This window comes from Haliotis asinina, chromosome 8 (assembly GCF_037392515.1).
Source record: "Haliotis asinina isolate JCU_RB_2024 chromosome 8, JCU_Hal_asi_v2, whole genome shotgun sequence".
Classification (NCBI taxonomy): domain Eukaryota; kingdom Metazoa; phylum Mollusca; class Gastropoda; order Lepetellida; family Haliotidae; genus Haliotis; species Haliotis asinina.
In genome coordinates, this window is record NC_090287.1 from 12,405,037 (window position 1) to 12,426,588 (window position 21,552).

Here is a 21,552-nt window from a genome sequence, read left to right on the forward strand (position 1 = left end):
TGCTGGCGATTAGGTGCCTGACTCTGAGGGTGCGGGTTCGAATCCCGGATGGGACTCAACCCAAAAAGTACTAGAATTTGTACTTTACTAAGAAAGTGAAATCCCAAATATGACACATGTTGCGACAATGACTTGATTTGCAACCGGAAATAGCGTCCGATGGTGAACTAAGCTCTGGGCTTAGTTCCTTCATCGGACGATTTCGTCTCATGGGATGACGCCCGATCAGAGACTGATCCGATAGTCGACAAACACAAATCGGATAAATCGGACTTGATACGATGCTCTTTGGTGGGTTCCAGACAGAAAAATATTTGCTTCCGATGAGTGACCGATGACGCCGTAAATTATTGTGGAATGGGGGTGTAATGGTTATAATAATAATCCATGTTATAGCGCGCATTTATCGATGCACATTGCATGCTCAAACTTGTCAAAGCGCTGACATATTACCCCTAGTCAATGAGTGGAGAATACAACTGGTCGCCTGTCAGACGCTCCAAACAGCATGACAGATTAATGGGAACTGATCCAACCAATATTTGCTCTGTACCAGGGTTATATACTTTGATGTGATTGGCCGGGATTAATGGAAACTAATGCAACCAATGTTTGCTCTGCGGGTTATAAACTTTGCTGTGATTGGCTGCAAATAATGGAAACCGATCCAAGCAATGTGTGCTGGTGCAAGGGCGATAAACTTTGGTTTGATATTGGCTGCGGTTAATATGAAGTGATTCAACCAATGCATTCTCTGCGCAAAGGCCGATAACTTTGGCATAGCTGACAGCATGCCACATTTATGAGTTGACACTGTTCCCTCCCACTAGAATTGAACCAGTTCCGTCATCCTTGTATACATTGTCATATGGTTCTCTCAGTTACTGCACACACTGACTGAACTCACTTGACTCACATACATGTACAAGTATACCCATACTGAACTAAGGTTAACTTATCTTTGTTGTCAACCATGTACTTTCAATGCATGATTAATTTGTGACAATACACATCCGGCTGACTAATTGCCACGTGCAGGAATAAACAGGGCTAAATACTGTAAAACACGTATTTGGGCGGCTCATTTCGTGATGAGATCCAGAGCTGACAGCTGCTGGACTGCAAAGCTTCTAATTATGATGAATGTACATGCCATGGACGGGAGTGAAATCTTATGCATCTGTTACCAACTTGCCGGATTGGACAGCTGCCAGTTTTGACAGCTTCCACTCCATATATGACTCCAGACTGACCATTCCTGGTCAGTAAGCTTTAACACCATCTTTCAACATCTTTTGGGATTATGTAGCTGTGTTTGAACCCTGAACTTCGGCTCTCTCAGACGTTCTATCCACAAGAACATGCACTCAGTCTTTGAGAATCAATCTAGATAGACACAATGCATTAACATGGGAAAATAGTTTATTTACACTGATGAAAATAATATGAAAAAACTACACAGACAATGAAAGGCAATGTAAGACAGATTGCCTAACTTGCATGAACATGAATTTTAGAAGGTGCAATCTGATATATTGTATGTGAATTGACTATGGACATAAATGCAGGTGTGTTATTTAACTATACCTGTATGACTTATGCAAACATGAAACAGTTGAAATACATACAGAAAATATTTAGAAGATGCAGTCTGACATATTGCATGTGAACGGACATAAAACAGCTGAAAAATATACAGAAAAATAACATTTGTCTCTGTTCTAACAAACCGAATACTAAACACTCTCACATGTTTACTCATGTTTAAACCTTCAAAATTCCTGTCTAAGATAAACAAAACTAAAGATCAAGAATTCAATACACATTCTGTTATTTCATTGATCTTTAACTATTCTTTTAGACCAGTTTACAGTTTTCAATAACATCAGATTTCCAACCAGTCATGAAAAAGACACATAACCACCAAGTTTATATTACCTTATGACAGTGGACTACTTGACTGTACTGTGATAAACATCATAACCTACACAAAAGTCACAGCAAAGGATCAGGAAACATTCACCGGTTCAACTGTCCAAGCATATACAGGTATGTACCGTCAATAACATATCACACCAGTGTATGAAATAGCATCTGCCTGGCAGCCTGCTGCTTGCTACTGAATATGCCGGGCTTACAACTTTATTTTATAGCCCGCCCTGTGGGGAAAAATACATTTTTAAAGAGTATATATTTGACTATGCCACGGACTACGTGAAATATTTCAAAAATAATTTACAATTGGGGTAGCTTGACAGTGTCTGTATAGCTCATGATCAGTCAAATCGTAACTTCTACAGATCAGACTACCCATCTAACACTAAATGTGACTGGTCGAGACAATCCTTTCAGAGAATGAACAATATCGTTCTTTTCCGCTTTTCTGATTCAGATGGCAGTGAGACTAAATGAACACTGACTACCAAGTCATGGTTTTATTATATTTGATTTTGCACATATTTAAGTTAACCTCACTAGAAGTAATTCATTAATTACATTATTTTAACACCATACCTCAATTACCTATATTTAATACAGGTCTGGTTACTTGTCAACAGAGTTTCATACACTGATCACACATGGTAAATTCTAGTTACAGCCAACTGCACCATTTTTTTAAAGCCATACTACTGGTTTCTTATTATTGTCTAGCATTACAACCTGAAAATGTACTGATGTTATAGAAACATACTACATGAAATGCATCTTATTTCAGTTGCTAATTCTTGTATATGGTCAGTGACGCCTCTTGAAACAACATCATAATGATACACTTAATGACACACCAACACAGGGGATTAATGTTTATGACATTATAAACCATAACTCCTAATGCATTGATTTCTTGTGGCTGATGAAATAAGTGTAGCATATAACATGACCAGTGGGCAGTATTGAAAAGTAAGCCAGCTTTCCGCACTGGCATTTCCCAAGGGAAGAGGGCTGCCGTTCAATAATACCCTTAGGTCATGTTATGTCCAAACTTAAACCAACTGAAGATATGCTTTAGATATAATTTCAATATTTGGTATTCACTGATTATATCAACTGCGATAAGACTGGCAGCCAATGCCTTGCCATCCCCGTGCAATGCACCTGCTCAACACTCGCTACCCGTGCATTGCACATGAGCTGCCCGCACTATCCGTCTTGTGAGCGACCCATGGTGCATACCAACAAACAATCTCATTCTTCACAGCAATCTTTGGTAGCCTGGTAGATGAAACCACCAAAATAGTGAGCGATGGGCTGGAAACTGGGTGATGGCACTACATGTTGGAAACTGGAAATAATGTTATATTTTACGATCATATTCAATGATGGCAAGTCGAAGTGGTATCTATCTTCAAAACACGTAATAATTCAAAGTTCAAGGGAAGAGGGATGTTATTAAGATAATGCACGGGTCACAGGAACATTATTCAGTGATGACAAGACAAAGACATATCAATCTTCAAAACAAATAATAACTCAAGTCTTTGAATGTCATTTAGAAGTGAAAATACATAAGAATGAAGATTTTTATGGATATCAACTTCTTTATGAGAGAACACAACGTTTCGGAGTTAATGCTTACTCCTTCATCAGGTTACCATGTGTGATCAGTGTATGAAACTCTGTTGACAAGTAACCAGACCTGTATTAAATATAGGTAATTGAGGTATGGTGTTAAAATAATGTAATTAATGAATTACTTCTAGTGAGGTTAACTTAAATATGTGCAAAATCATCCTCCTGATGAAGGAGTAAGCATTAACTCCGAAACGTTGTGTTCTCTCATAAAGAAGTTGATATCCATAAAAATCTTCATTCTTAAATAATAACTCAAAGATGCGGGCAGTGGGACATTATTAAGATACTGCCATGGTCAGGGGGACCTTCAGGCAATTGCTCGAGGAAGTGAGATTGTATCGGATTTGACGGAAAAGTGTTCCCCAAGAAGAATAGAGAACACTGTGTGTTCAACCATGCTTTATGAGTGTCTAAAGCCTGTCCTGTGTCACACCAAACAACCTTGGAACACAGTGGTATACAACCAATTCTGGCTCCTAAAAGGAACAAAATTCACATTTCTGGCATCTTTGACATAGCCAGGGTATATGTTCCAAAAAATCTCCACTACACCCTGGATGCATCAACAGCTTGGTCCAATAATTTTATTTTATCAGATGTCCATGCTGGGAAGTTGAGCATACCAATCACAACTCACTTTTGCTTTTAAAATTATCTAACTGATTAAACCTGGCAACACAAATCGTGCAGAGAACTCTGAAAGAGGTAGAAGGAGTTCTTGGGCCTGACAACTTGTATGTATGATTTCCCGTCAATCTGAGTCGCGCTGTGAACAAACCTTGATAGCTGGGACTGCTACCTTTGTTGACACTGGCAAGCTCGGTTGTAATGGCGACTTAGCTGATTGGTTACTGAGAAAATACAGAGCCAGCAAAGGCAGGTAAAAGAATTATTGGGTCGAGCTATAGATGCATTCAGGGTATAGTGGAGATTTATCGGAACATATACCCTGGAGATATCAAGGGTGCATTTCTGGGTGTCTTTATGGTTTGTTTTTATGGAATTTGAAACTCAGGGCCCAAAAAATCTTCAGCATCTGACCTCCGAGTCTCCCACAAAGAAAAGGACCACACAACCTTTTGTTTTCATTTAATGCTCTAGCATATACTGCCATAAATCATCATTTCACACTGATCAAGTGTATATGTTAGCAAAAACACTGATGAAATAAGACAAAACAAAAGAGCGAAAAATGAGACCTGAGTATAACAGAAACAAGAATCAGAAATGTGAAACCTTAAGTCAGATGGTTAATGAGTGAGTATACACAAAAAATAAAAGTGATTACAAAAAACGTATCACCAGGAATCTGTTGCAGTAAACTAAGTTGATAACAAGAAGACACAGTCATCAATATCCCACGCATTACCTCTAATTTCAGTGGAAGTCAAACTAGTTGCCATGGAAACACCAAACATATTTTACTCAGAATTCCAAACCTCTCAAAAGGCACCAGTACACCATCTCTTCTCTCTACTGTTTTCTAAGATGTATACAATTAAAAATGTCCATATATAAATATTAGGGAGCGGGTATTTTAAGTTGGATAAGTTGTCCCCAATCCTGTTCACATTTGCGAATAAAATATGTCTTAAATCAAATCACACCACCAGACCATTCTATGTGTCAAGTTTGGTGAAGAAATATTGAACGGTTTTAGAGTTCTGCTCCGGAAAAGATAAACGTGTATGGACGGCCAGACGGATGTGGTGGATTTAATACCTCCCGCAAAACGTGTTGCGGGGGATAATGAGTGCCACATATGAACTGACAGAATTAATAAACAGACATTTTGGTTACTGCAATTTGCTATATATCTGAATCAAAATGCTTGTGATTAAGTATGGTCTTAACAAATTAGATTACTACATGTAGTCACTCTGAGTCCCTTTAACCATAGTTCACTGAACATGATATGTTGTGGCCTTGGCAACATACACACTGTTACTGCCTGAGTCCATCTGTCCATCTAAGTGTATGCTGGTGAAATATACCTGGGAACACAATGCAGCTAAAGAAACAGTAAAGCAACCAAGTATGACACTGACTGGAATTGTTATCATCAGTAATGATCCTATCACATGTTCTCGTGTTATCACGTACATAGGGGATGTCCATTTGTCACAACAATCAACCTGTTCCCTTAATTCTCTTGATCAGTATGTACACTGAGCACTGATACAGAATGGTGTTATCGTTTCCGACTAAGACTAGGTGTGGTTTGGATTGAAGCGTCAGCAGCAACTACTTTCTTTCTCCGTCTCCTTGTTGTTTTCTTTACGATGCCCGGAGATCTGGCACTGAGTGGGGATCTGGCACCTGTGAGGGACAAGGTCAGAAATGGGCATCAGTCAAAGGCACAAAATAAGAATGGGAGATAAATCTGTGTTTGTTTAATTTGGGAATAATGGTCAGATAAATGAGTGAGAGATCAGCAAAGTTGTCCAATTTATTTCAAAAACTAACCAGTCAGGTGAAGCTAAGGATACGTCTGAGGGTTAATTGAGGTATTGAGTGCATGTGTGAGCAAATGGACAATTTATCAATAAAGAGTCACTGACACCACCTTGCACATAGCTTCTGTCGCAACCATAAATTTGGACACATGAAGATATGTTTATAGCAAGTCTAAGGAATGACTTGCACAAAGAAAGACTGGCACATTTCCATGGTATTTTATTGCATTAACAAGTTATCACATCTTCACAAAACCATCTCATGAGAAATTTCTGTACCTAACGTGTTCGGTTTTTTAATTGAATTTAGCGGTCATAATCAGTGATAAAGGACTGCAAAATTGAAAACAGAGTAGCTTTATGTTTTAATCAAGACATATTACAACATTTCATGTCTGCACACACAATCTGAATTTGTACACACTGTATTATCTTGATTATGTATGCATTAACATAGACAGAATTACAGCGTTGTATGTACCAATTTTTTTTATCTGTATATGACCTGTGAAGGTCCAGTGTAGAATAGGTCTTCAGCAATCCATGCTTGCCACAAAAGGTGACTATGCTTGTTGTAAGAGGCACCTAACGGCATCCAGCGCTTAGACTCACCGACTTGGTTGATACATGTCATCGGTTCCTAATTGTGCATATTGGTACTCATGCTGTTGATCACTGGATTGTCTGGTCCAGTTTTGATTATTTACATAATGTCGTCATATAGCTGTTATATTGCTGAGTGCAGCATAAAACCAAACTCACTCACTTTTATCTGTATGTTCTATATGGCTCTGTATCTCTAAAAAAATTCAACCTGTGAAGGTCCGTGGTAGAATAGGCCTTCAGAAACCCGTGCTCGCCGTAAAAGGCGACTATGCTTGTCGTAAGACGCAACTAACGGGATCGGGTGGTCAGACTCGCTGACTTGGTTGACACATGTCATAGGTTCCCAGTTGCACAGATCGATGCTCATACTGTTCATCGCTGGATTGTCTACTCCAGACTCGATCATATACAGATCGCCACCGCTAGAATATTGCTGAGTGCGGTGTAAAACTAAACTCACTCACACAAAAAATTCAAAGCACTTTTGCAGCATATTTCTACATTATTTTCCATTATAATATGGTGTGACAAGATAATTTAACAAAATCAACTTCAACCTCACACCATCCACAATGGCATATCAACAAATGAATCGTCAGGTGAGATAAACATTTACCACAGCTCCAAGCAACATGAACATGAACAAAAACATAATTAGGGGTTAATAAAACAGTAACAAGCAAACAATATGTAAAATACATTCACACAAAGATATGAAACTTTGCGTTTCCAAGCATACACCAAAATAACATCCAACTTATTTAAATTGCAGTCATGGCCTGGCATTGTATTTACATTAACACAGTACAGCTAGCTGAGATGCTGGAAATGTTACCTGGTGATGTACCATTTGTAAATATCATCACAATTAAATTTATTACTGTAATCTTTCATTATAAGATATGTACACAACAAACACTGACATTATTTTCCATTCTTCAATCTGACATTCAGCTTGTTGTCTATGTCCCCATGCATACTAGTATTTTCTTAGGACATAATACTAAGAAGCTCAGACCTGCTTCCCCATGAAGAGGCTCAATAGACATATTTTGGTCTTATTACTGTTTATGTCCTTGTAAAGGTCTTACAGCCACTTCTGTTGGAAAACATCTTTTGTTGTTTGCAAGAAATGATCTATGGCTCCTTGTATTTCAAGTTTGGGACATTTGAGAGGTGTGTTATAATGCAAGTAAACACTTGAGCCTGCAATGTTACAACACAGCTGATGGTGGCGTCCTTCCCTGATAGCAACCTACTGGTGAGTGAGTGAGTGAGTAAATAATCGAAACTGGACCAGACTATCCTGTGATCAACATCATCAACATCGATCTGAGATGTTGGTAAATGATGCAATCCTGAACCCGTTAGTCGCCTCTTACGACAAGCATGGGTAACTGAAGATCGAGGTCTAGGTTGAGACTGAGAGAGGATGAGAGAGAGATGTCTAGGTCAAGAGACATCAAGAGGTCAAGGCTGAGAGACTGTATGCCTGTTGTGTGTGTGAGTGAGTAAGACAAAGTTTGTGTATGTGTGTGTCAGGGAGAATAGTGTCCCAACCAGCATGCTAACTAAAGCCGTTTGGACTGAAAGTTTGCAGTACACACAATTTTCATAACTAGTGTGTATCTGCTACTGACATTAACCTAACTAACAACTTTTTGTGGAGATAACAATTCTTAAATTGTTGTCACCTCTCATCTTCCCTGGGCCATCCCATCAAACTATCTCAACACTAAAGTGATTGTAACTCCCAAACTCTAATATGGGCCTATTGTAGCACAATCACTTTAATTGTTTCATAAGCATTTTAGAATTTGGTACCAGTAGTCAAAAATGAAGCATACAGCTTCATGAAAGATAACTTGTTCAACGCTTAAAGTGATGTTTCAGTGTCACTTCTAGCTTGATAACAGTGTAAGAATCTACACTGAAACATTGCTCTATGCAACAAACAAGAAGTTGTCATCCATAAAGTTGCATGTTTCAAGGATTTCTTTAGGTAACAGGGTCACAGGTGAGGTACAAAGTGACCCTAGTTGTTTGGTGATCAAGCCGTGGCATATGTTTATGAAAGTCGTAACGTTGCTTTGTAAAACAAAGTAAAAAGCCAGTTATCCTTCAGTTAATATGATCACAGTTTTCCAGGGTTGACTATCCAACCCTATCTCATGACATAGCACATATTTCCAAACCTTGAGCCTTCTTCGGAGTTTTGGGTTTCTTTGGTGTCCCAGTCTTTGCTTTAACTGGAGATACCACAATACGTCCTACGACAGGGGAGGTAACTCTGGCAGCAGGAGAGCCCCTTCGTTGTGCACTTTCTTTTACTCGTGATGTCAATTTTTTCTTTGGTGTCGATTCACTGTCATCAATGTCACCATTGCTTTTCCTTTTCCTTCCCTGAAAAACATATTCCAAATGAATAACTATCATTTTAACAGTGGGGGTATTTTCTACCATGAAATTAAAGCTAATTGGTTGGATTGTTGCTTGGTGTTCAATGCCATACTCAGCAGTATTCTAGCTACATGCCAGTGGGAAAGAGAGGAAAGATGCAGTTTCCAGTATCAGTCGACAGTTTGTAGTAGTGTTACTGTGCCCTGAGAGGCAAAATTCTGCCCTGGAATTAGTAAAGGGAGACAAACTAAGACGACTGAGAACCTATTCTGCCATGTTTCTGTCTGAGATCAAGATGCATTGCCTAAGTATCTGCTGCTTCTGTCCAGGATGGTGTACCTTGGCTGCTGTGGGTTTGGGACTGGTAATGGCTACATCAGACAGTTCCAATGTCCACTCATCCTTCGTCCCTAGCTTGGTCAGTCCTCGTCGGAGCACCTGTCTCAGGGCGTTGTAGTTAGGCTTCTCGTCATAGTCTAGCTTCACAATGCTGCTGAGGTAGCTGCTGACAGCGTCTGAGAAAGCAGCAGTAACAGAAATCACCCCTCTATTACATCATCACTATGATCCAGTTTTGGCTGTCATTTCACTATGAAGAATGTTGGCTACAAATGCTGTTCTCTGCATCTACAGCTGACTATAGATCTATAGTTCTGTGGATTAGTCTGTACTAATGTTGGCTAGGTTAGGTTGCCGTTATCTTACTGGAAGGTCATTACAGATTATGGTACATCAACAACACAAATTGAGTAACTAAATATGTCAAACAAGACGTGAATCATTAGATAACTCATCATTACCAGCTTGATCAGTTTAGCTTTCATTATCCTAATCCTTCAGCAACAATGTTTCAGTTACATGCAAGAATCGATGTTACAATCTGTACTAATTTTAAAGCTCTCACACTAGAACACCTGCTTAGGGTACAGCACCTACATGAGTTACTGCCCTTCCTGATGTAACAGCCCTCACACTAAAAGCTTCTATATATGTTACAGTCACTATTCATGCAACAGCTACAAAAGTTACTGTTTGTCCATGTTACATACAGCCTCTATCAGTGTCAACATCTACATGGCACAGACCCTACCAATGTAACATCCCTTACAAATGTTAGTTTAACAGATACTACAATCTCTACACTTTCTACAACCCCTGCAAACGTTACATCTTTTACAAATGTTACATCCAATACAGATGTTGCATCCCCTACTGCTGTTACAGCCTCTACCAATGTTACATCCAGACAGCCAGTACAGCCTCCACTAATGTTACATTCTTTCCAGCTTTTCCAGCCTCTACCAATGGTACATCCTCTACAGCTGTTATAGCCTCTACTGATGTTGCATCCCCTACAGCTGCTACAGCCTATACCAATGTTACATCCCTACAGCTGTTACAGCCTCTACCCACGTTACACCCCCACAGCTGTTACAATGTCTACCAATGTTACATTCCTTACAGTTGTTACATCCTCTACCAATGTTACATTCCGTCCACTGTTACAGCCTCTACTAATTTTATATCACCTACAGTTGTTACAGCCTCTACTGATGTTACATCCCCTGCAGCTTTTACCGTCTCTACCATTGTTACATCACCATCAGACGTTACAGATCCTACATGCTACACTCCCTATGTAACTGCTCCATCCTACCTGCAGCGTCTCCATCCACACAGCATGCCTTCATCAGGGACGGTATGTTACGCATGTATCTGCAATCAACAATCTACCATACTTTATCCTGTCTTAAAAAATGGTGGAAGTTAATCAAGACTCCGAAGAGTGCAGAAAAAGAGAGAGTGCATATGTGTGGGGTGATAGTGTGTGGGGATGTTGGAGTTGGGATTCAAGAAGGAGGAGGCCTATGGTATTTCTATCAAATGTATCATACATAAGATAACGCCTCTGCACAAGATATTGGTACGTCAAACTGGAGAGAGTTCATACTGCTTCTTTACGTCTTACTTTATTTTTGAATCTCTGACATAGTTTCTGTCAGACAGTCTGTCCTCCCACGGCAACCGCCCACACAGCCACTGTAGCAGACAGTAGCCTAGGATTTCTACATCTCCACGCCGGGACGGTGCTATAAAAAAACAGAGATACAGTAAGTCTGGGATACTGGAAAAACAACATCAGGCAATCGTTCTAGAACTGAGGGCTAACAAGAAATAGTTCATTCTCCCACAATATATTCTAAAAATCTGATAAACATTTACATCCAGTTTCTCAGAGTTTAGTTTTATAAGTATGATAAGGTAAACTTGACTTTTTGTATTACACATTTTACTGGTAAAGCATCACATCAGTGTATGAAAAAATAAGCCCCAAACCCAACCCATCCATCAGAGATGGTCTCGGGGTGGGGTGGGGGGTCAGGCAGGCCTTAATTCATACACTGATCACATACCACACAATGTGTGGTCTGGAGACTGAGTCTAGCACTCACCAACACCATTGTGAGCATCCCTGCTTGTGAATTCAATGGTTCCATCATGAGCTCTCTTTGGGTCCTCCTTGTACTCCTTGTGTTTGTTGTCTGCGATGTAGCGGAATGCCAGTCCGTAGTCCACTAAGTACACCTTGATCCATGATAGAGGCAAGACAAGTGAGCGTTTTACTCCATCATAATGGTAAAGTACAATAAGAAAAGTTTCTAAAAGCACTTCTTTACTTATTTCGTCCTTTTGTGTTCCTGTGAGTGAAGTGAAAGTTAAACTCATCCCATTTTGTAACACTGAGCAACCTATTTGGAAAATGTTCTTACTTCACTGTTGACAGTTTTGCCGTTCTTGTATCCTTGCAAAATATTGCCAGCCTTGATGTCTGCATGGACATATTCATGCTCATGGAGATACTCCAGACAGTCAAGCTACAACACAAAATAGCCATGTATAGTCTGTCTGCAGACAATACGTACCAAAGAATTTTACTTTAAACAAAAAAGTAAATCGAATAAAGTGGAAAAAGATTGCTAATCTTCATAATTCTACCTTGATAATTGAACATGTAAATCTCACAATTTTATTCAACTTAGGATAAAGTTGTTTAACAAACAATCATAGTTTCAAACTGCTTTATTTATTTGCAATACAAGGGCGTATGCAGATTAAATGGAACACCAAGAACAAGTAGGTTTGGTCGTTGTCAACACTCATCACGCACCACATGTGCATTTGTTTCACTGTTCCAACTACTGCTCTTACCCCCTTGCAGTACAAATCAATAATAAAATTTGAATCTATGATCGTTTGTCGGACAACTTTTAACCTAGGTTGAATGAAATTCTGAGCCTTAAACTTTCAATTGGCTAATTGGCAAGGTAAAGTTATGAGGTCTTGCAATCTTAATTTCATTATATTTGGTTCACTTTTTTGTATAAACTGAAATTCATTGGTACATTGTCACTGCAAACTATATGCATTAGATCAGCTACAAATAACACATCCCCATAGGTACTGCATCAGCTAGAATAGCCATCACAAACAGTGTCCCTTAGATGGCTGAACAGAGTGGCAACATTACTTTGGTAAAATTCTCAATGGACTATTAACTGTCTACTGTAGCATTGTCATTGTATCTGATTAAAACACTTGACTTGACAGATGCTATTATCATTAGAAGTACCGCTTTATCAGAAATAGGTACCAAAAACTCAATGAAACCCGAACCCATTGTCTACAAAATGAAATGGGGTTTACTCTTGTTTAGACACATACATCATCCTCTCTATGGGTTGACACTGCATATATTAAGACCAAAGAGGTAGGAGATTCTAAAACTAAACGCGGTGGTGGGGTAGCCTAGTGGATAAAGTGTTCTTGTTTGATTCCCCACAAAGGTAAAGCTGGAATATTGCTAAAAGTGGCCTAAAACAGCACTCACTCACTTTAAGACTAGTCATTCATAGAAGCATTAAAGACACGACAAATGCCATGCTTACCATACGTATACCCAGACAAAGCACTGTTTTATGAGAAAATCTTCTTGATGCATAGAACAGCTTCTGCAGATCAGTGCTGAACCTCTGCATTACCATGAAGCGATACTCCTTGCCCTTATATGTGTGCAGGCCAGAACCAGTATACTTTGGTATACCCAGGTACTTCAGCTTATGACCCCTCAGCCAGGCATCCACTGAACATAAGTGAAACAACATCATTGCTAAAACTAGAGTTGTGAAGTGGTAGAAATCTCGCAATTGATGACTGCTTCCTTTTGATCAACAAAAAGTTGATTAGAATCAGTTTTCAGATTTTCCTATCAAGGCTGTTATTGCAGATATGTATAGCATGGTGCAATTTGACAATGTAAAGTGAAGACTAATATATCATGAACATACGCCTCCTGGAGTTTTCAAGAAATATTCAGTCATGACTTTTCAGTTTCAGTTTTTTTGAAAGAATTAAACAAGTTTTCAGGCCTTGACAACTTTAAAGATACATTCCTTCATCGAGTGTTTCAAAGACTATAACAATAGTTCAAAAATTGTATATGATCAATTATGAGAAAATGCAAGTGGTTGGTGTTTGGTCACTGTGGCAAATTTAGACAAACCTGTAGAGGTTTCCAATTCTTTGAAGAGAATCGTCCATGGGGTACATATATGCATTTTCTGCTGCCGGAAAATGTCATGTGACAGTCATGTCAATGTTTTAATAAAATATTGAACAATAAACAAGAAGTCTTTTTTGTTCATTATACGGCCAGTCACCACATGGAGGCACCCATCTGCCGCGCATGAGCAGGCAACCAGGTAAGCATCCTAGCCCGTATCATCATTCCTTCTGCTGCATAATGCAGTAAACAGAATTGTGGGGAGGTGGTAGGCCCTACCCCAAGGACGATTCTCTTCAAACAATTGGAAACCTCTACAGGTTTGTCTAATTCTTTTTCATAGAGATCGTCCTTGGGGTACATATATGCATAAACTCAGACTCCCAAAGACCGAAGGCTAGGTAGGAGGGAATTCTGGTTGATTCTGGTTAATTAGAGCAACATTAATTGCGAAAATTAGCTTACACAAAAGTTCTCACCTGTGTACTCCCGATTAGCTTCCGCGAGAGGCATTATGGGAGAGGACTGACAGGGAGCAACCGCACCGATACCGACCTCAGAGCTAAGCATGATATAAATAGCACTGTAAAAAGTGCACACATAACCCCACCCACATTGTATAGAGAGCACTATAAGGACGAAAACACAACCGAAGACTGGCAACAAACTGATCTAGATCACAGTCGTGGGACATGTCAACAGTGGAGATATGCATTTATATGTAGTATAACAGCAGCGTCAACTGTCAATCAACCAAGACTCTCCTATAGAGAGCATGACACTGTCCACTGGAGAGAACAGTACGGAAAATCGTGCACGCTCACATGAGTGAGCTAGGCCTGCTCCAAATAGCAGCAGAGCAAATCTCTTCAGTGGGCAGTGCCGATGCGAATGCTTTGGAAGTGGCTACTGTCCTGAGTGAGCCTTCAACCCCTCAGGGGGAGGCTTGCCCTTATCCTGGTACGCAGTACAGATGACCGAAACTAGCCACCGAGATAGTGTCTGTTTGCTAGCCGGCAACCCAGCCTTCCCACCACCGTACCAGCAGAATAGATGGGTACCTGTAAGGATCCCTTGTGTGCATTTGATATAGACCTTGAGGGTCTTATGGACATCCAGTGGGTGAGTGCTCGTTGCACGGCCTTCCATGTTAACAGCTAAATGGAAATAGCCGACAGACGTGAGAAAGTAGGACCAGACAGCCTACTCCAATACTCGGGACTAAATCCGCAGAAAAGGGATCTGCAATCCCCCTATCTGAACGCCAACGCGCATAGCAGGACCACCTATCCTCACAAAAAACGTTTGTCCAAATGGAAATTGGCCAGAATTGTGTTTGCAACTGCCACGGGAATTCCGCATGCGTTGAGGCTAGACCTGACAGAGGCCAAACCACCCACTGAATCCGGTCAGGCAACAAAGACACAAGACCCTGATGTGTTGTGAACCTCGCCCCAAGAAAAAGCAAGTCCTGGGTTTCTTGAGGTTGATGATCCACTCCAGCCGAACTAAAATATCTATCACTGTGTGAGTAGAATCTAGACTCATGGGCTGAGATAACGCACTGAGCAACCAGTCATCCAGGTAAGGATGACAACACCTTCCTTGCGACCTGGCTAGAGTAGCCGGCACTGGCATAAGTCTAGTGAACACCCTTGAGGCAGTGGAGATGCCGAACGAACGGAAGCACCGTGAACTGGTAACACACCCCGTCGTAAGCGAACCAGAGGAACTGCTTGATTGATGGGTGTATCGGCATGTGAAGATACGCATCCTTCAGGTCGATAGGTCTGGGCTGAACAGCGAAGATCACCAAGCCAGTGTCTCCATCTTGAAGGATCATGCGGTTCAACCCCTTGAGGTTGAGAATGGGGCGGAAACCGCTGTCTTTCTTCGGAACGAGGAAGTACGTGGAGCACCTGGGGTACACGCTCTATGGCAGACTTGTCCAGCACAGCCTGAACCTCGTTTCGCAAAATACCTGCCTTGATTGGACATGCCGGCACCGGAGTGCACCTTATGCCGACAAAATCAGGAGGGCCTCGCTTCCACTGTGGTAGATGGCCAACATGAATGGTGGACAGCACCCAAGGATTTCGTGTTGCCTTCTCCCACTCCAGTAGGAAGAAGGAGAGGCGGCCCCCCACTGGGACATGGGGCAAGAGGGTGTAAGTAGTCCCGTGCAGCACTGGATGTGACTGGGACTGCCCCACGAGAGCAGCCGGCGGAATTAGTGGGGGTCGGCGCAGATCGTGACAGTTGCCACCGAGTACCAAGACGTCGACAGCCACAGGCAACGGATCAACAGACATCTCAAGGCCAGCGGAGCGAGCAGAGCCCGGCGATCCACTCCCCCAGACTCTCCTTTCCCCGTCCAGAGTGCGTGAGGAACTCCTGTCGGAGACCTCAAACGGACTTATGGACGAGGAACTTCCTCTGGTTTGCGGCCTGCTTTCTCTAAGCATTTATCGTGGCGATCTTGGGGAGGGATGTTAGTCCCACACGAAGTACATGCCGTACAAGCCTGAAAGCCAATATGCAAAGCACAAGCTAACGGCGAACACAGCAGCACATAATTGGCAACTAACACATATAAAACATTGAAAATTATGTGAATACCTGCGACATGAACTAGTTGGTATCTAAACACACGGGGACGCCGGCTTCACGCCATGGGAAAGCAACACTTGTGTAACCCACGGGAAAGCCAGCGCTAATACAAAGTCACAGACTACAAGTTAACTCTTGGTTTAAAATAAATGTTCTGTTTTGTATTAACGAACGAAGAACCATACATACAGTAGAGGAAGACTCAGACATCTTCAATGTACGTATAGGTAGAGTAACTTTGCAAAACTTTCCAGCACGTCTGTACAACATGGTGACAGCAATGGGATGATGATACGGGCTAGGATTCTTATCTGGTTGCCTGCGCATGCACAGCAGAGGGGTGACTCCACATGTTGAGGGGCCGTATAATGAACAAAAAAGACTTTTTGTTTATTGTAATATTTTATCAAAACAATGATACAACTGTCACGTGACATTTTCTGGCAACAGAAAATGCATATATGTACCCCAAGGACGATCTCTATGAAAAAGAACTTTGATTATTTCAACTAATCAAAACACCATTGATGACAATCAGGTTATAATGGAAATGTATGATTGATTCATTACCCCATATTACTGATATCCAACTTTAGTACACTTTAAGTTTTCAGACTCGAAAAATAAAAGCCATGGGAAGAGCCCTTGACTTGTGGTTATTTCATAAAAAGCGTGCTGATATATTTATCACATTAAATCAGTTACGTTCAGGTAGATGTCTCCTTTTACTAAGCAGGTAGGTAAATCATTGAAACAATCTTACCCAAATCTGGTTTACATGCCCTCTGATAGAAGTGAAGCTCACAGAAGAGTGGGCCATTACCCTTGGGTTCCTGGAACAAGCAAAGCTTATGCAATCCCTTCCAATGCCTTCACATACTCAGACAATCAAAGACAACTCTTTTTTCAGACTTTCTTACCCATTCTTGCACCCTTTCAACCAGTTCTTAAATATTCAACTAAACCAGGTTTTTAACAAGAACAAGTTACAGTTCATAATTGCTTGTTTTGTAATGTCATCTTCTATATTCAAACGTGCATGATGAATCTTAATATCATTGAGTCTGGGCCAGACATACCAGTGACTGAAATCATGAAGATCAATCAATGCAATTGGGACACTATTACATGCATAACCAATGTCATTAAGTCTAACAATGAAAACCCATTTGTCACTTCTTTTGTCTTAGTGTCATTACTAAAGACGAGTAACTTTATAGGCGCCTTACATAAGTAATTTGGACTACTGGCTTTGCTAAATGTACTCACAATTTTCACAACATATGGTGCAGTGTTTCCAACAGTGCTCTGAGCCTCATCAGCTGTGGAAAATAATCATGTAATACTAAATATCCTGTGAAAGTATTATGAGTAAAACCTTTTGAAACCTTTGTAATTACAAACAAAAGTCAAGAGTTGATGACATCACCCCCGGTCTGGTGAAAGTCTGACTTGAAGTTTGACTACTTATACCCTGCTTTTGGTTAATTACAAATGAATACCTTTTGTTCATTGACAATCAAACAATAATGCTATTGAGTATCTTTCAATATGTCATATAATCAAGATGCAGGAAACCCAAAGTTGCCACCATGAACACTATAACAATGTACACTTCCTTTCAGTGGTTAAGGCTCTCTGAAAAAACTCACTATATGTTATGCATGAAACTGATCAAATGTACCACAGGTTATAACCCTTAATCACCATACAGGGGCAGATACAGCTTTTTTTGTGTGTGTGGGTACACGCGCACACACTCTTCATTTTCACGGAGTTTCAATGGTCATATAACCAACTTTCAGGACAAGGGAGGGTGTGCACACCTCCTCCCAATCCGATCTGCCTATGATGATCACAGCATGTTTCATTCAAAATCAAAGCATTTTTTCACAATGTGTAACTCTGAAACATCCTCTTAATGAAAAAAAGGGTGACTATTCAAAATGACAAAATATCACATTGGTAAAGATTAGCTGAAAAAGTACAAATTAACTTCCACAAGATGTTCAACCATACCTAAATATATGAGTCCAAATCCACCTTGTCCAATCACAGGGCCTAGTTTCCATTGTTTTTTCAAGATATCTTGTAAAATCTCGCCTTTTGGGAAGGTTTCAGCTAACTTGTGACCTTTAGGAGCTCTTGGGACTTTAGCTGTAAATTTACAACATTTCATACCTGAAAGAATTTGGTCAGCATAACCATGATTACTAAAGTGTAGAATCAATGTCCAGTAATCTTTTATCTAAAATTATTCAGTGATCAAGTTTGTTAATGCATGCTTGTTCATAACTGTATTCACGAGTGTTTGCCATAACACACAAAACCTGTATTATGTATATTTAACCCACAAATTATCTCATATGCACAGTGAATTTAGAAGTTTGCATCATTGTACACAATGCAACTACGCCTTGTCTTGGTGACCTTGAAGATAAGGTCCAACGTCACTCAAATCAACTGGTATCTGCATATTCCCTTAATGTAGGCCAAATTTGAAGACACTGGGTACAACACTTCAGGAGATATCGCATTAAAAAGAATCAGGATGAGCAAACAAACACTGCTGAATACAGTACACCCTTGGGACATCTGCATGCTCACACAGTGCGTACAGTCAAACATTGAAACAATGCACAATATGATAAATCATCAGGGATACAGACTGCATACAAATCTCTCCTCACCAGCAGGTTTTGGTGTCCTGGGCATTTTGGGAGAGCAGCAACCTTCAGTTCAATTGGTAAATTCTGTAAAACATAACAAAAAGTTCTATTGTTTAAACCAGAGAAAAATATAGTGAGTGAGTGAGTGAGTGAGTGAGTGAGTGAGTGAGTGAGTAAGTTTAGTTCTATGCCGCACTCAGCATTATTCCAGCTATATGGTGGCGGTCTGTAAATAATCGAGTCTTGACCAGACAAACCAGTGATCAACAACATGAGCATCGATCTGCGCAATTGGGAACCGATGACATGTGTCAACCAAGTAAGCGAGTCTGACCACCCGATCCCGTTAGTCGCCTCTTACGACAAGCTTAGTCGCCTTTTATGGTAAGCATGGGTTGCTGAAGGCCAATTCTACCCCGGGACCTTCACGGATAGAGAAAAATATAATAAAAAGAAGGAGAACAGTGTTTTCACATGATCTCCTGTCCAGAAATAAGAAACAAGTTAAAAAGAGTAAACAGTTGATATCAATCAAAAAGTTATTTAAAACTGGAAGCAAAACAATATATGACCAATCATCAGATGATGGAACTGATGTAAGTTGTAACTCATGCCACATCTACCCACAATCATGGCTTGCCTACCTATTTAATATTAGGAGGAAATAAACAAAACTATATCAAATTGGGATTTTTTAAAAAAAATTTTAACCAGAAGAATTTTTAGTTGAGGGAAAAGAAGTAGAATTTTAACTTTTTGCTTTAACTATGTGCATGTCCATGTTCACACCTGGATGAGGTGAGGTGAAATAGGGTTTAAGGTTGTACTACTGAGTGAGTGAGTTTAGTTTTACACTGCACTCAGCAGTATTCCAGCTGTATGGCGGCAGTCTGTAAATAATCGAGCCTGGACCTGACAATCCAGTGATCAACAACATGAGCATCGATCTGTGCAGTTGGGAACCGATGACGTGTGTCAACTAAGTCAGCGAGTCTGACCATCCGATCCTGCTAGTTGCCTCTTACGACAAGCAGAGTCGCCTTTTATGGCAAGCATGGGTTGCTGAAGGCCTGTTCTACCCCGGGACCTTCACAGGTCTTCAATTTGTACTAAGAATATTTTGCATGAAGATGTGCGTGTGTGTGTGGCCGCTTGTACTAGCCCAGACTTAAGCTGTACATACTATAGGAATCACGGAAAAACATGGGTCATTTATCACACTAGGTTGGAAACAAGAAGCATACACAAAACAAAACAAATAGCTTAAATTTCAGCTTTGGCAGTTTTCGTATATATAGCGAGAAAATAACTTCAGCAAAATATCACATATACACATAATCTTTGTCACACCATTTCCATTTATTTTCTTTTAACTAAAATTCACATGCTGTTACCATGGCATGACATCGACTTGATAATTGTATGTGTACCTCTCTGAAAGTGAAATATTTCAACACATCACTCATGGATGTAATTAAGTCAACACCACCTAATCAAATTCTAATTCATTCTCTTGCCAGAGAGGTTACTCAAGTCATATCTTCCCATGTAACCTTTGTTCTAATACGACTGTATTTCCCAGTTCTCATAAAATCCCCTGGAGGCAAAAACTTGTCGCACAAGTCATCCTCCTCCTTTCTAACCAATCAGAAAATTAGTTACATCGTCTTAGATTCAATATAGCAGCTGCCATGGAGCTAGTTGATCAATATGCGAAGGATAGATTTGGTATCTCATGTAAATCAGAAACTAGCAATAGAAAGTAGGCCCACAACTCTTGTACGACAAAGAAAAGATACATAAGAAGTTATAAACAAGTAAAAAAAAGTGATTAATAATAGTTAATAACTGTAAGAACCAGATGCAGATTTATGTAGAATATCTCATACTTCCTGGTTAGATACATGTATACAGTAGAATAATCTCCACTGAGCCCTTTAACACCTAGCCATCATTCAAGTGACAAATTACACCTCATTCTAACTTGAATAAACAGTGCTGCTCAAAAACATAAATAAACTATTAAACACAACGATTAAACAATGAATGCTATTTTCAATTCCTACTTTCACTTTGATGCAACAGACCCAGGGAAGATCTATTTTAGAATAGGGATTCCACAAATCATGCTTATCTGAAGAGGCAACATGGGCAACAATGGTATCAGGTTGAAAATACCATTGCTTCCCAACTCCATAGACCGATGCTCGTGCTGTTAATCACTGGATTTAAAGACAAGCGTAGAACATGCAGTCGAACAAGTGATGCAGTGAAGTAAATTGAATCAAACCCTATATCACAAACGCAAATTTAAAAGGGTAGCAAATAAGAATGAAACCATGTTCATGGCCTACCCAAATATATTTATGTTTACTAAGAATGATTTATTTGGGAACAGATCGATTTTTAAAATAAGGACGTGCTGTCGGATAAATTAAAATTCCTCTTTGTAGTTGTTGCAAGGCACAACTCTCACCCTCTTTCAGTGACTTAAGGCAGAAACTTATCAACTTTATAGTCGACTGGGAGAAGACACGGCTTCTTACTCGTATAAGCGTTCTTCTTACAGATGTCTCTCTTTTACACAATTAAGAGACTTCAACTCACAGACGAATGTATCGATACAAACTCATTTCCTTCAAAACAAGCGCCACAGTCAGGAGATAAAACGCCCTCG

The 21,552-nt window shown here is 40.1% G+C and overlaps 1 protein-coding gene across 1 annotated transcript; it reads right to left on the reverse strand.

Annotated features, from left to right (window-relative positions):
* Positions 1 to 1,404: 1,404 nt before the first annotated feature.
* LOC137293902 (serine/threonine-protein kinase VRK1-like) lies at positions 1,405 to 21,532 on the reverse strand. The gene is made up of 13 exons (XM_067824712.1): positions 21,422 to 21,532; positions 18,897 to 18,959; positions 18,226 to 18,363; positions 17,476 to 17,528; positions 16,970 to 17,039; positions 12,983 to 13,176; positions 11,807 to 11,911; positions 11,489 to 11,621; positions 11,005 to 11,125; positions 10,693 to 10,751; positions 9,375 to 9,550; positions 8,831 to 9,038; positions 1,405 to 5,892 (listed from the first exon to the last, which is right to left on the reverse strand). The coding sequence occupies exons 2-13, from the start codon at positions 18,919 to 18,921 to the stop codon at positions 5,765 to 5,767; spliced, it is 1,410 nt and encodes a 469-aa protein (XP_067680813.1). The 5' UTR covers positions 18,922 to 18,959; positions 21,422 to 21,532; the 3' UTR covers positions 1,405 to 5,764.
* Positions 21,533 to 21,552: the final 20 nt, after the last annotated feature.

Bases quoted from the DNA above. Each gene is read 5' to 3' on its own strand.
- LOC137293902 (XM_067824712.1), bottom strand. From the start codon at position 18,921: ATGCCCAGGACACCAAAACCTGCTG. The intron at 17,040-17,475 runs GTGAGTACATTT...TGCTTGTTCCAG, and splicing joins CACCATATGTTGTGAAAATT to GAACCCAAGGGTAATGGCCC. The intron at 9,551-10,692 runs GTAGGATGGAGC...CTGCTTTCTCAG, and splicing joins TGTGGATGGAGACGCTGCAG to ACGCTGTCAGCAGCTACCTC.